The sequence below is a fragment of the Echinops telfairi genome, unplaced genomic scaffold (assembly GCF_000313985.2).
Source record: "Echinops telfairi isolate 266 unplaced genomic scaffold, ASM31398v2 ScPeMD7_7405;HRSCAF=8443, whole genome shotgun sequence".
NCBI classification, from domain to species: Eukaryota; Metazoa; Chordata; class Mammalia; order Afrosoricida; family Tenrecidae; genus Echinops; species Echinops telfairi.
Window position 1 is genome coordinate 1,980,420 of NW_022111305.1, and position 14,267 is coordinate 1,994,686.

General features: G+C 41.2%; 1 protein-coding gene across 1 annotated transcript in view; it reads right to left on the reverse strand.

Annotated features, from left to right (window-relative positions):
• The window catches only part of GPC6 (glypican 6), a 1,378,959-nt gene that overhangs the window by 451,373 nt on the left and 913,319 nt on the right, over positions 1–14,267 (reverse strand). Inside the window, exon 4 of the mRNA XM_004709773.2 lies at positions 9,437–9,602. Coding sequence (XP_004709830.1) covers positions 9,437–9,602 — 166 coding nt within the window. The remainder of the gene's footprint in view (positions 1–9,436; positions 9,603–14,267) is intronic.

Sequence of the window (14,267 nt, forward strand, 5' to 3'; positions counted from 1 at the left end):
CTGTAGCTGCTAAATGAGACTTCTACATGATCAAAATGCCTCAGGAGGTGGATAGTGGGCCCCTCACTTCTATGAAATTATTTCAGAAGGATTTGCGGGGCGGGGGTGGGGAGGTGATGGTCTTGGAACTTGATTATTTGTGACCAGTTCTGTGGCTTAATGCTTTCTTTGAGCACCCACTTTCCAGTTCTTATTTCCTGGTTCACATGGCACAATCTCACCTTCCTGGCCCCCTTTTCTTTTGAAACTGGAATTGCTCAGAATGTCATTGGGCTAATGCTAATAGTATTTGATATCTGCCTAGACTTTTAGACTATTTGGAGTCTATTTCCTTTAAAAAAAAATCACATGTTCTCTCATCTCATACCCCAAACGTGACATCTTGTGTTAAAGCTTGAACCTGAAAACAGGCTAGTTAGAACACATTATTAAAATCAAATGTTAAAGACAAAAAACAAGTACCTTTGCTTGATACAATATCAGTGAAGCCCGTAATTCACCTATAGAAAATATGAAAATTAAACTTCCAGAGGCAGAATCCCAAATACAGAAGCAATTATCCAGCCCTCTTGAATCATTCTGATGGGCTCTGCTTTCTCCTGGTAAACTAAATTCCCCTGTTGCTGGTTTTCACGGAAACTGGAGAGCTTGAACTTCATGTTATAAATGAGACATTTTGTCTCTTCATTAGATTTGTCCTTGCAAAAAATTACTCTTTTTTTTGCACCTCACTTTAGGCCATTGGTTAGTACCCTACTGTTCTGTAGCTTGCAGTCCATCTTCAAACTTTCCTTTTTAGATGATCAAATGGGTGGTCTTCAGCAAATTTTATACATTTATATGTTTATAATTATACATTGTATAGAAAGAAGTTGAGTGTGTTGGGTGAATAAGCGTTGGGATTGTATTTTCTGTTTGCTCCAGCTTTGAATATTTTCTACGTTCTTTTCAATTGCGGTTTTTCTCTGTTGTATTTTGCCCTTGTTTTTGTTTTGATTTTGTATGTGTTTCTGTTCATGAAACGCAGGATAGGTAAATCTACAGCGACAGTAACTAGATGAATATCTTCTTAGGGACATGGCAGGAAAGGTTGGGAGGAAATGGGGAGCTAACAAGTCCTACACTTCACTGTAGTGATGGCTCCACAACCCCTTTTAATATGACTGAACTGTTGAATTGTGTGATGTGTGAATTATATGTCCCTTAAACTGTTAAGGGGAAAACATTGGGATTGGAGGTCAAATAATTTACACACACATCCAGTTGAGGGTTGCACCACGTCAGTTTAAGCTTCTTGTGATGCTCTACTTTGATCTGCAGGAAAACCTGCTCAGTTCAGCACAGGGCTTGCAGTCCTGTCAATCCACCGAGTAGATGCCTCAACATCAGCATCTGTAAGTATTCAGAGCTTTAAACAAATGCCCGCTGCTCCAGCAAGGGGGCAAAGTAATGAAGTCCCGGAGGATCCCAAAAATAGACTGTGTGGGCAGGCTTTGGCATCTTATCAGACTCAATAGGAAAACATTCACAAAGGTCAGCAGACAGACCCGGAACTATTTATTACCCCCCCCCCCATGTCTACCTATATAAGATAGGCAAGATAAATAATCCCAAGGAGAAACCAAGGGGACCGACTGTTGGGGGGCGTGGGGGGAGACTGGGATAGGGGAGAGGGGGAGGCGGGGGAAAGGAAAGAGAAAACCAACAAACCCAGGGACACGGGAACGAGTGATCTAAAATCGATGGTGAGGAGGGCGCAGAATGCTGGTGGGGTTTGGTTAAGTGCAATGCAGCTGAGAGGAATCACTGAAGGTCGAACAAGACAGTGGGACAAGGGTAGTCGAACATGGTAGTGGCATAGAGGAAAGTAAGAGGAAATAGAGAAATAGGGTAAAGAACTGGGAGGCAAAGGGGATTTATAAAGTTATAAATACAGACACATACATATGTAAATATATGAATATATAACAATAGGTACATAGATCTATACATATACTTATATATTAAGTATTAAGGTAGCTGACAGACATTGGTCCTCTACTCAAGTACTCCCTCAATGCAAGAACACTTTGCTCTAATAATCTGGCGTTCCATGATGCTCACCTTCCCGACATGATTGCTGAAGACAAAATGGGTGTGTAAGCAAATGTGATGAAGAAAGCTGATGGTGCCTCGTTATTAAAAGATATAACTCTAGGGTTTTAAAGGCTTGAAAATAAACAAGCAGCCATCTAGCTGGGAGGCAACAAAGCTCACATGAAAGAAGCACACCAGCCTGTGTAATCACGAGGTGTTGACAGGATCAGGTATCCGGCATCAGAAGACCCAAAACAAATAATCATATTGATGTGAAAGAGGTGGGGCAGAGTGGAGACCCAAAGCCCATTTTGTAGACATTTGGACATCCACTCACAGAACGGTCACAAGGAAAGGACGAGCCAGCCAGGGTGCAGTATAGCACCAACGAAACATACGACATTTCTCTAGTCCTTTAATGCTTCCTCCCTGCCACTGTCATGACCCCAGTTCTACCTTACAAGCACAGCCAGACCAGAGCATGCACACTAGTACAGATAATAGCTCTCGACACACAGAATTCAGGACAGATAAACCTCTCAGGAACAATAATGGGAGTAGCCATACCATGAGATAGGAGAAGGTGGAGGGAGAAAGGGGGAACTGCTCGCAATGACTGATGCACAACACCCCCCACCACCACCCAGGGTGAGAGCAACAGAAACATGAGTGAAGGGAGGCAGCAGGCTGTGAACGATATGAAACTAATAATACATTATAATTTATCCAGGGTTCATGAGGGTGGGAGAGTAGGGGAAGGAGTAAACAAATGATGAACTGATATTCAGGGCTCAAGTAGAAATGAAATGTTTTGAAAAGAATGATGGCAACCTATGTGCAAATGTGCTGACACATCGGATGTACAGATTGTTATAAGAGCTGTAAGAGCCCCTAATAAAATGATTAAAAGGGGAAAAAAAGAATGAACTACATTTGACATGTGAAAAATAGCCTGCTTCTCTATTTGCTGAAGAATCGCATACAGTTATACCACCTTCACATTAGAACTCAGGCGCACAACGCCAAATTCACTTTCTCATATTCAGAGTCCAAAGTAAATCATTTTCCAAAGGTAGAAAATTGGTCACAAAATACAGCTTGCAAAAGGTTTCCGTCCACTCCTTTCTTCTTTCTTTTGTCAGCGGACCTGTTAGTACATTTATGCATTCTGCCAGCATGACCAACAGGGCACCACACATGATAAATGTCCACAAGAGATATTGAGTCGGGGACTATGAAAGGAAGATGGGGGGTGTGATGGGTTAGATTTCAACTGCTGGAAAACAAAGCTTTGAAAACCCTTTCTTGGTTCTTTTAGGAATGTGCAAGGGCAAAGGCAGGCTGACAGTGAGAGCACATTCCAAAATAATTGTGTTGCCTTTTGTTCCTCCATTTCGGAGTTGTGTTCCTGCACTGTGTTATTGAATAGACTCTTGTATTACACAAAAAGGAGATGAAAAAGCTTTGGAATCATGCTGCTAAATACAATTCATACATTTTTTCTTCTTCTTGGTCTAAAGGAAATAATTTTCTATGTTTAGAGTCTAGAGGCTTTTGCAACATTTCAGGATATGTATATTTGTATATATATAATTTCAGGATACATGTATATATATCAGCTAGAGTCATAGCATACTAACTGTGGAATTCTTTTGTAGCTAAAAATTATTATTGGAGTTATGTTACAGAATTTCATGGTCGAGAACATCTTTCAAAGAGTAGTATCTTAAACAAAGTCTTGAAATATTCTTTGTTCTTATTTTACACACTCCTGCAGTGCAACATTACACAGTCTTATACATTTTATAAAAGGGGCAACAGCGTTTATTTAACAGAAGCAATAAATGTTTCCCTTCTAGGCCAGTTCAAATCAGGCTTATTTAGCAGCATTTTCTCCAAGCACAAAGTAGTGGATGCACTAACTACCTTGCGGTAAAACAACTCTTGCAGGTCCTGAGAAACCATTTGTGCACCAAAGTACTCCTTTATGACATGGCACGAGTCATTCCGCCGACCTAATACAGCTTCCTTGCGGTTGGCTCTAATTTATAACTTGAGAGTGGCTGTCACAATGAAAGAAACAGGTTCATTATCTGATTTGTTTCTGTCATCTCTGAACTTGGAGAGTCCATTAACAACAAGGATATGTGATTTCTAAATTACGGAACTTGTCATACTGCCATTAACAGGGGAGACGTCGCATATAAAATGGAAGTCTCATTCTACATCTATCTTGCATTTCTCTGCCTAGTTGTTTCCCCTGTTTCCACACTTAGAGCAGGTAGGGGCCTTATGTGTGCCTGGCTTTAGCTCCAGTGCTTAAACCAGAGCAAGGCCCCAGGAGATATTAGTAAGCATGTGTTGGATGAATAAGAAGTTGTGTAAAGAGACAGTCCACTGAATGGATAGAACCCACTGCAGGGTCTTTGGGCTTGGCACCAAATGGGCTTGATGGTATCCAACAGTGAGATCAGGTGAAATTTTACACAAATCTCCCAAATCTTATCCGTTCAAATCAGTGTCAGTATGGGTGGTGATGGTGGAACTTAATCATCGAATGAATAAAAAAGGAAATAAGCAAGTATTTCAGAACCATTATTGAGCGTGCTAGACTGATAGAGAATCTAGAAAATATCTTGGCATTACATTGAAACCATCAGAGGACTATGTATTATCAATTTTGTTGGATGATACTAATTCAATACTATTTTATTTACTGCATTATTCTATACTTACCAATAGGGCTTTTCGAACTTCTTAGATGAGGTCCCTCTACGGCATAGATACTTAGCATCGTAGGTTTATATTATTTTCACACTTTATTGTTGTTTGCTGTAATTGAGTACATTAAATTCCCCAAGGGTAAAAACTAAATGTATTGTGCTTATTTTATATAGTCAGTTGAATTAATGTTAAGCTTATTAGAGTCTTACTAACTGGGGCAGACTAAAAAATTAGGCAAAAACATCTTAATATCTCACTTGTATCAAACTGTAGAGATGATGCTTAGATGTGCCCTAGGAGGCAGTCTGGTAAGGAGCAAAATGTACTTCTGCTTTGACTCTCATTAGCCCTGCCCTCCCCACCCCAGCACACTCCCCTTTCTTTCTCTCCTTCCCAGTCTTTAAAAATCTCTTAGGGGACCGGATGTTCGAGGAAGACTGTTCCACATGCCCTAGATTTTAAAGTAGATGCAAGATTTATGATAGCTATAACAATGTAACTTCAGCCCTGACTTTGGTGTTTATCCACCGGGTGTTATCTGCAACACGGCCTCTTGTCACCGAGACCAATTCTTAACTGTGCTGTGACTGGCCAAACACTCAAAATCACGACAGGTTATCACTGAGACAAGGGCAAAGACAAGGCTGTCGCCTCCCACTAAAGACTCCCAGTCCCGGAAACCCAGGGGCATTCCACCCTGTGCTACAGGGGCAGCATGGGCTGGCATCGACTCCGTGGCAGCGAGCTTGTTTGTTTTAATCACTGAAACAAACCGTTGCACCCACAAGCCCATAGACTGCTTCTCTCTGGGTAATTGTAATTTAATGTACATATTTTTAAACAAAACCCTTTGCGTTCATTCAACATGAAAATGCTAGCGAGGCTAAGTTGTGTAAGTGCACAATAACAGCGAGGAGGAGTTCTACAGGAAAGACCGGGCGTGCTTGGTCCCCGGCCACACAGCTTCGGTTCATGAGCACAGACTGAAAGCCATGCTCCGGGGCTGTCCAGCACCACCTAACTTAGGTTACCGTGGTGCCGACCTACTGATCCTCATGCTACTAGAAAGGCGCCTCGGAGAACCAACCTGAGGCTTTTCACGCACAGGCAGAGTACTCCTTAGACTCGGCAGGAATGGCTTACTAAGGATATGTTGACAGGAGAACCCAGTCCCTGGAAAAGGACAGGGTAAGGTAGAGGGGCAGCAGAAAGAGGAAGGTTCTCGAAAAAATGGATGGACACAGTGGCTGAAAGAAGGGCTCAAACAGCAGACCAATTAGGAGGCTGGCACAAGACTGGCCATAGGTCTTTCTGAGTGGGAATGGGCTCTGTGGCCACTAGGAACAAGTGTGTCTGGGAAGTTAGGTCAGTAAGGTAGGTCCAACCTATGCATATAGTTTTTACTGAGCCTTATTTTATTCGACGAGCCGGAGAGCCTTTTCAGTGCTTTGAAAGCCACCGCTGCAACACGTACAGGTGGTAGTGGTGACTTGGTAGCAAATAGGGGATGGCTCGAGTGTTTCAAAGGGTAAGCTGATTTACAGAACACTGAAGGACAGACACCAGGCTTTCTGACATCTAAAGTTCATCACCTGGGTACGAAGTTTAGCCTGAGCTCTAAAATGGGTCTAGCAGCCTCTTCGTCAAAGTTCTCAGTAACTTTTCAGATGAAAAACAAAAACCCTCTTTGCCTAAAAGTATATATTTTAAAGTCTCTCATTGTGGCTTTCAGTGGCTTATTGATAAGAATCTTGTGCAGAACATCAGGGCAGGGCAGGGCCTGAGGTTTCCTGTGGGAGAACTGTGAAGAGTCACCCTGAATAGATTTCTTTTCTAGAATTGTCAGACAGGGCAAGTTATGACAAAATCATAATTTATAAACTACCAAGGGCTCATGAGGGAGGGGGGAGCGGGGAGGGAGGGGGAAGATGAGGACCTAATGCCGGGGGCTTAAGTGGAGAGGAAATGTTTTGAGAATGATGAGGGCAAAGAATGTACAAATGTGCTTTACACAATTGATGTATGTATGGATTGTGATAAGAGTTGTATGAGCTCTTAATAAAACGATTAAAAAAAAAAAGAACCATAAAACTTCAGAGGTAGATGGGACATCCCTCCAGTTCTGACTTGAACGCTGAAAATGTATCACTTTATGAGGGAGCTGCATTTCTTTGACAAAATCCAGACACAGACTGAATCCTAAGTAGCTACAAAGCACTTTCAAAGATCAGGAGGATCGGCTGCCTATTACAGTCTTGGTTTTGCTGATGGCATGACACTTAACATTTTGGATGAGCACATAATAATCATTAATAATAATACACATAAAGTGTATACACTGGTATGCTAATGGAGGAGACAGAATTGCCTCTTGCAGTTGACATAATACGTGAATATATGTGAATAATATGATGAACATATGCCAGGGCCTAACCGTGATGTACTGCAGGTGCTAAGCAGAGAGAGCACGGTTCTCCATAGTTTTGATGGACTGCTCATTTGCTCACTGGACTTTGCTGCTGCATCCATGCAAACCGTAACACCGTCATCTCAGATGTCTCTGTGGAACATGGAGCTGGCACATTTGACTAATTCATGTAATAAATTAGTGAACTAGCGCTTCGTACCCGGACAAGCATTAGCTCGAACACATTTTGCTACAGAAGGTCTATGAAGACGGCCAGTTCTTAACTCCGCGGAACAAAACAGACACCGGGGAGAATTCTCTCCGAGACCTCTAGACTAATCAGAAAAGAGCGGGAGCGGAGAGGGAGAGGTAAGAAAAGACCTGACTGTAGAACTAACCAGGACTAACCAGTAGGCTTGTCTCTTCTCATTAAAGTACAATTAACACATGGTTTGCTCAAGCTTTTGTTTTTAAATCAAATTATTTCCTGGATAATTTATTTCACACCACATGGGCATCTGGGAAGCCAAACTGACTGAAGATGTAAGAATTTATTTACGTTAAAACAACCCATGAGCACTTCAAGGGGGAGGGGAAGCCAGTAAAGAAGTCGCAGTTGCTTTTACAATGTAAGAAATCCATACGCTCAGTCTTCATCCTGTTCTATACAACGAAACTCTCATGGCCATTGTTCAGCAATACATTGCTAGTTATACTGTGAATTTGGCTGCTATAAACAAATAGTGGATATACTGTAGTAACTCCATGGTGATTTTCTAGATTTCTTAATGAGAGTGCTTCATTAGAAAAATTACCATTATTCAAGCAGCATGCCTGTCAAAATTAATCTAAATGTATCTGATTTTTTATATCAAATTTACCTTTTCTTTTTTTTTAAAATCACACTTTCAAAAATCTTAGCCAAGATAAGGATCCTAGCCTACAGTCACACTATTTTTGAATTAAAGGGTACCATCATGATTAACTTGGCAATTTCCTCATTTTATAATATCAGACAGACAGGTCCAATGCAGTCACACTATCTTTGAATTAAAAGGGTACCGTCATGATTAACTTGGTCATTTCCTCCTTTTATAATATCAGACAAACAAGGTCCAAAGAAGCAAGGTAGAAGCCCATGAGTACACAGCTTGTGTCTTATTCTCCCTGCAATCATTTCTGGGATTTAGATGATTTCCATTTGAGTCAACCCACTCTAAAATACTTTTTGGAAAACGTAAAAACCATTTTCTCTGGTCTTCTTAAACATAACAGGGTGTTACCAATGGGGCCACCTTGCCAAGTGGAATACGCAGAACTTAAACACATCTCTACACTGTGGGTCCAGATTTCTCTGAATTCTAGCACGTCTGAGATATTTTTCCTCTCCTACTTGATTCTTAGATGAGAGGCATCTTCCCTCGTGTGTCTGGTGGAAAGGTTTGCATACCTGATGAATGTCCTCTGAGGGGGGCGAATACCACCGTTATTTGTACCACTCTGCTTGTCACCATGTAATTGCCGCAAATGCCACTGAAAGTACTTTTATTTGAAGGCCATTTGACAGGGGAAGAAAACACATTTACTCTTTCAAGGCCTGTGTATTTTCTGGGGAGAAGCCTGCTTATAAAACGTGTCCTTTTATCCTTGGGTAGCTATTTTAGAAATGTCTTTTGGCAGTACAACCCCCTAAGTGATTTCTGCAACTCAAAACAACGACAGGACTCACAGACCTCCCCCTGAAAATTTGCCCCACCTCTTTTTTTTCACCAGCCCCTAAAGACAAGCGGGTGTTTCATGTGCACATGCTTGAAGTACCCTTCTCCACAAAATGAGAACACAAATACAGCAAAACAGTATTTTCATCAGGTGAGCTGAAGGACGTTACTGCTTACACAAATGGAGGCCTATGTTGTGCTGTGGCTTCTTAATGAGACTCCTTGCTACCTTTTCCCAGGGACTGGCTAAAATCCAGTAAGCGTTCTTCACTGCAACCTGCCAGAGAAAACCAACTCACTCGATACAGCCGGCTTGAGCGGCATTTCACACAACTATCCCTTTCAAATACACAGCAAAGGCTTCCTTTTCAGAACGTCAAAGAAGAAACTGAAATAAATGTTCACAGTTTGCTAAAACCAGCTTTCTCGTGGTCACTTGAGGCCTGCTCAACAAGTATCGCAAGCACTTGCTGTTTCAACACCTGGGTTAGAGAGGCATTAAACGCCTTACCTATGAATAGATTCCATTCGGTGTCCAGATCAGCCTGATTTGCCAAGCAGCCCTTCATGACATTGAGACAGTAGGTGTTGCAGGGTCGCACAGCGGGAAGGCCGCGGCAGTACGGGCAGTACAGCATCTTCATGAGGGCACGGATGCAGCCTGGGGTTGGACTGACCTGTAGAGTTATTGGAAAGAAACAATCATCAGAATCCAGAAGAATGAATAGGAAGGAGAAAGAAAGAGGTGCATCGCATTCTCCTTAAAAAGGAAAGAAAAGAAAGGGTTAAATGGCTCTGCTAAACCTGAGAGTGGAGCAAAAGATTAGAGGAACTATGTGATCTTGAGGGCTTTCAGTGGTTCATTTTTCAGGGTTAGGCCACGAAGAGTTTTGCTAATGGGTCTTTGGATGGCCAACATTTTGGTTAATAGTCACGTGCATTAAAACTGTTGGTGCCACCCCCAAGGCTCCATCAGAATCTTAACCCTTACCCTGGTTCCCCGAAAATAAGAGGGTCTTCTATTAATTTGTGCTCCCAAAGATGCGCTAGGCCTTATTTTCAGGGGATGTCTTATTTTTCCATGAAGAAGAATACGGTACACGTTTATTGTTTTATTAAAAGAGACCTCGCACTTCTTGTCTGCTCCGGGGGGCCTTATTGTTGGGGGGGGCTTATTTTCGGGGAGGTCTTATTTTCAGGGGGATGTCTTTTTTTCAGGGAGAGGCAAAACTGTAAGTAGGTCGTATTTTCGGGGGATGTCTTACTTTCGGGGAAACGGTAACAACGCTTGATGTCGGAAATGGTCGACTCTTGGTACACACGCTTCTGTTCTGCCCTAGTAGCACCGTGGGTCACACACGGTGTGGCTAACCACAAGATCCGCTGGTGGAAGCCACTGCTCCGTGGGAGTAAGATGGAACTTTCTGCTCTCCTACTGGTTTATGGCCCTGGAAACCTACAAGGTCAGTTTACTCTGTCATCAAGGATGGTTATGGGCCAGAAATGACTCGATGGCAATGAGTTTAGGGAATTTTTTTGTATAGCAACTGAAGCAGTCCCAGATTACAAAAGAATTCCATCTTTTAAGTCAAATTTGTATGCAAGTCTGAACAATAGGTATGGCTCCTATCTAACGTTGGCTAATCAAATGTTTGTCTTAGTATACTAAGCATTTAAGTATTTGAGTATAGTGTGCCTTCTATGCATAAACACCTTAAAGAAACCCTTCAATACACACCAAAACATCTGTAACATCCTACTGCTGCTATTAATAATAATGCTTTGGTGCAAGAGACTAAGTAGTGTCTGTTATTAAGAACCTTGGATTTAAATACAAGGCGGCTTCTAAAAGATCATGAAAAAAATGGAATGGAAAGATTAATGAGGTTTTTCACAAACTTGTGATAAGCTTCCCTATATAGGAGGCTTTATGAGGCCTGGTTCATAATTATGGGTTTTACCTAAGTTGGGTGTTTGTAACCCAAGGACTGACTATTCAATTTTCTTCCAATTTCCTCATCAATATTGTGATATCCATGCCATTGTAGTTCAACTTTAAAACTGAGACACTGCTTCAATGCAATAGAACATGAAATGAGATAATGCATGTGGAAGCAATTTGCAAAGTTAAAAGCCCCATAAAAATGTAGGTATTATTAAAGTTTAATGACACTTTTAGAACATTTTCCAACTGGTTATTCGACCTTGCTTCTAAAGGAACTTGGCAGATAGACTTCCTTTGTAAATAACTTTTTTTTTTAAGGATCAATAGCAACTTGTCTAGGATTTCTGAGATCTAGGACAGCTTAGAAGTTGTGGAAGTGCAGGGACGCCATTTTCTGGCCTCTGTGGCTTTGCAGTTACGGACATTTCCAGGGAAAGGGTCTCGTGCTGACTGGAGACCAGCATGCGAGGAGAAATCCTTGCAGAGCAGCTTGTACATATGAAGCCAACCAACAATTACATTCTTTTGTGCTGAGAACGGAAAGGCATTCTCCTAATTTAATACATCCCAAACCAAGGCAGTCATTCATATGAGAGTTCAAAATTTTAATTTGATTGCAAATGAATAGTTAAAACAGTATGGACCAACCACCAGAAAAAAAACAACAGAATGCTTTCTTTTGATTAGACCCCAAATTATTGCCATGGTTATTTGGTTGGTTTTAAAGCATCTCAGTGTTTAAGTCAGATAACGTATAGGTTTCTGTAATTATGTTTCCAATCAGTATCATGTGGACTTCTTGATTGTGTGAGAGGGAGAGCTATGGTCTTATGTGCATCCACAGGTGACATTTACCTGTCCAGAACATTCATATCCTGACAAAGCACAGCACCTCTGCAAAGGTGGGACAATAAATGATATATCCACATGAATGGGCACTTTCGACTACACAAATACCGCTAGTCTTTGTCATTTATCTTTAACCTATAAATAGTTAATACAAGGCTTTGGTCTTTATAGCCTGTTCTTGATTTCATACTGTGTACTGGCGGGCTACCTTTGCAGAAAATGAAACCATCTCATGCTTACATATTTATTTAATTACGTCCAATTTCTAGCGCTATAGTTTTCATATTCGTGCCTCCTTTTCCCAAAGTTTTGTGATTTTTTTCAAGCTTACAGGAAACTTGGAAGATTTCTATACTGATTACTTATACCCCACTCCTATATTATCATTTAGCATATCCCTATCCATTCTCGATTACATATTTATTTATCCATCCATGAATCCACCTTATTTTTCATGCCTTGATAAGCAATATTATTGTGATTTGTATCTTTTTCTGAAAATTTTAGATTTGATCTTAGCAAAAATAGATGTGAAAGGAGAAAAAATATTAAATAAATGAAACAAATATCATTGAGAATTTTATAATACTAGTAAGAGAATAGATTGGTATTCACAAATCCTGAAAGTTTTATTTTAATAATGAAAATGAAAATAAGAACAAAAGGGAGAATCTCACTGACACTTCCTTTGAGGATCGGTTACTGCCCCCAGACCATCCTCTCCAGATAGGCTCTTTGTCGAAAATTACAAATTTCCCACACAATCAGTAGGGTTGTTTTCAAAGCTTCTTTTATTCACAAGTATCATAAGCCATTCACATAAAAAAGAAATAATCATACATTCTCCATAAAGAATTAATGAGGAATGTCGCATACATTGTGCACATAAGTTGACTTTTCGCAGCTGTCTGGGTGTAGTAGTGGTTACATGTTGGGCTGCAATCTGCGTCGTTGGCAGTTCAAAACCACCAGCAGCTCCTCCCGAGAAGGGCTGGGCTTTCTGCTCCTGTGAACAGTTACAGCACCTGATGCCCACAGGGGTCGCTATGAGTCAGGAGCAACTTGGTGCCAGTGAGTTTGGCTTTTTGGAGTTTTGATCTTCTTGATCAAATATTGCTAGAACGGAGATACCACCAGTGGGCAGCTTTAATAAACGTTTTTTGTTTGTTTGTAGTTAGGAGCCTAGAATCTTAAGCCAGAGTGGAATTCTCTACTGGAAGGGTCTGTCTTGGCTTTAAAGAAACATCCTTTTCTCTTCTGTGATTCTGATCTAAAGCAACATTCTTGTCTTGGCACCTTCTTTCCCCATCTCTGATGTTTGCTTCTGTAGCTCCCAAAGAAGTTGATTTAGAACACATTCTACAGGAAGAAGATGGCATTAAGATCAGAGGAAGGGTGGGTTAACCTGCACTATAAAGATGACACACCTGGCTTGCTGAAAGCAACGAGGACTTGAAGCTCGGAGTGATGCAGATTAAAGGCTACCACTTCTCATAAGGACTATCGTGGATAGAGAACAAAAATCCTCACAACTTAACTGATGATCAAGATCATGATAAATAGAGAAAAGATTAAAGTTGTCAAGAACTTAATTTTCCTTGAATCTCCAGTCAATGTTCATGGAAGCAGCTGTTAGGAAACAGAATACCTTATTCCATTGGAAAAATCCCTGCACAGGGTCCATTTAAAGTGCAGAAGAGCAAAACTGTCACTCTGAGAACGGATGAGCGCCTAACCCAAGCTGTGATATTCTCAATCACCTCACATGCGCTGAGACGTGGGCAATGAGTAACGCAGACCGGAGAGGAACTGGTGATTTTGAAACTGTGGTGCTCATGAAAGAATATGGAGTCTATCATGGACGATCAGAAGAACAAACACAAAAACCAAAAATCGGACTTGGACATGCACTGAGAATTGTCATGAGAAACAAGGATCAGGAAGAAGCTTTGTGTCAGATACTTTTGTTATCAGGAAGGATCAGCCCATAGATAAGGACATCATGTCTGGTAACAAAAAAATGGCAGACCCTCAAAGGGATGGATTGACACAGTGGCAGCAACCAGGAGCTTCAACATCATGTTTCATGTTCAGGACGGCGCAGGTGGGCAGTGTTTTGACCCTTTTATACTTGGGGTCTCTCTGAGTGTGGACAGACCTGGTGGCACCTAACAACACCACCATGACAGTGCCTCGTTAACATAACAAAGAAAGTCCATTTCCCCAAACCCTGCAAGGAAAGGGATTCGTTTAAGATTCCTATCCTTGGGGACACATTTCAAACCATAGCTATAATTTAGGGATTTCTTTCCTGACTCTGATGCCTTTCTCATTTGAGCTGATTTTTAAAAAATCATTTTATTGGGGCTCATACAACTTTTTTTTTTCATACACCTCATCACAATCCATACACACATAAATTGTATAAAGCACATTTGCACATTCATTACCCTCATCATTCTCAAAGCATTTGCTCTCCACCTAAGCTCCTGGCATCAGCTCCTCATTTTCCCCCTCCCTCCCCGCTCCCCTCTCCCTCATGAACCCT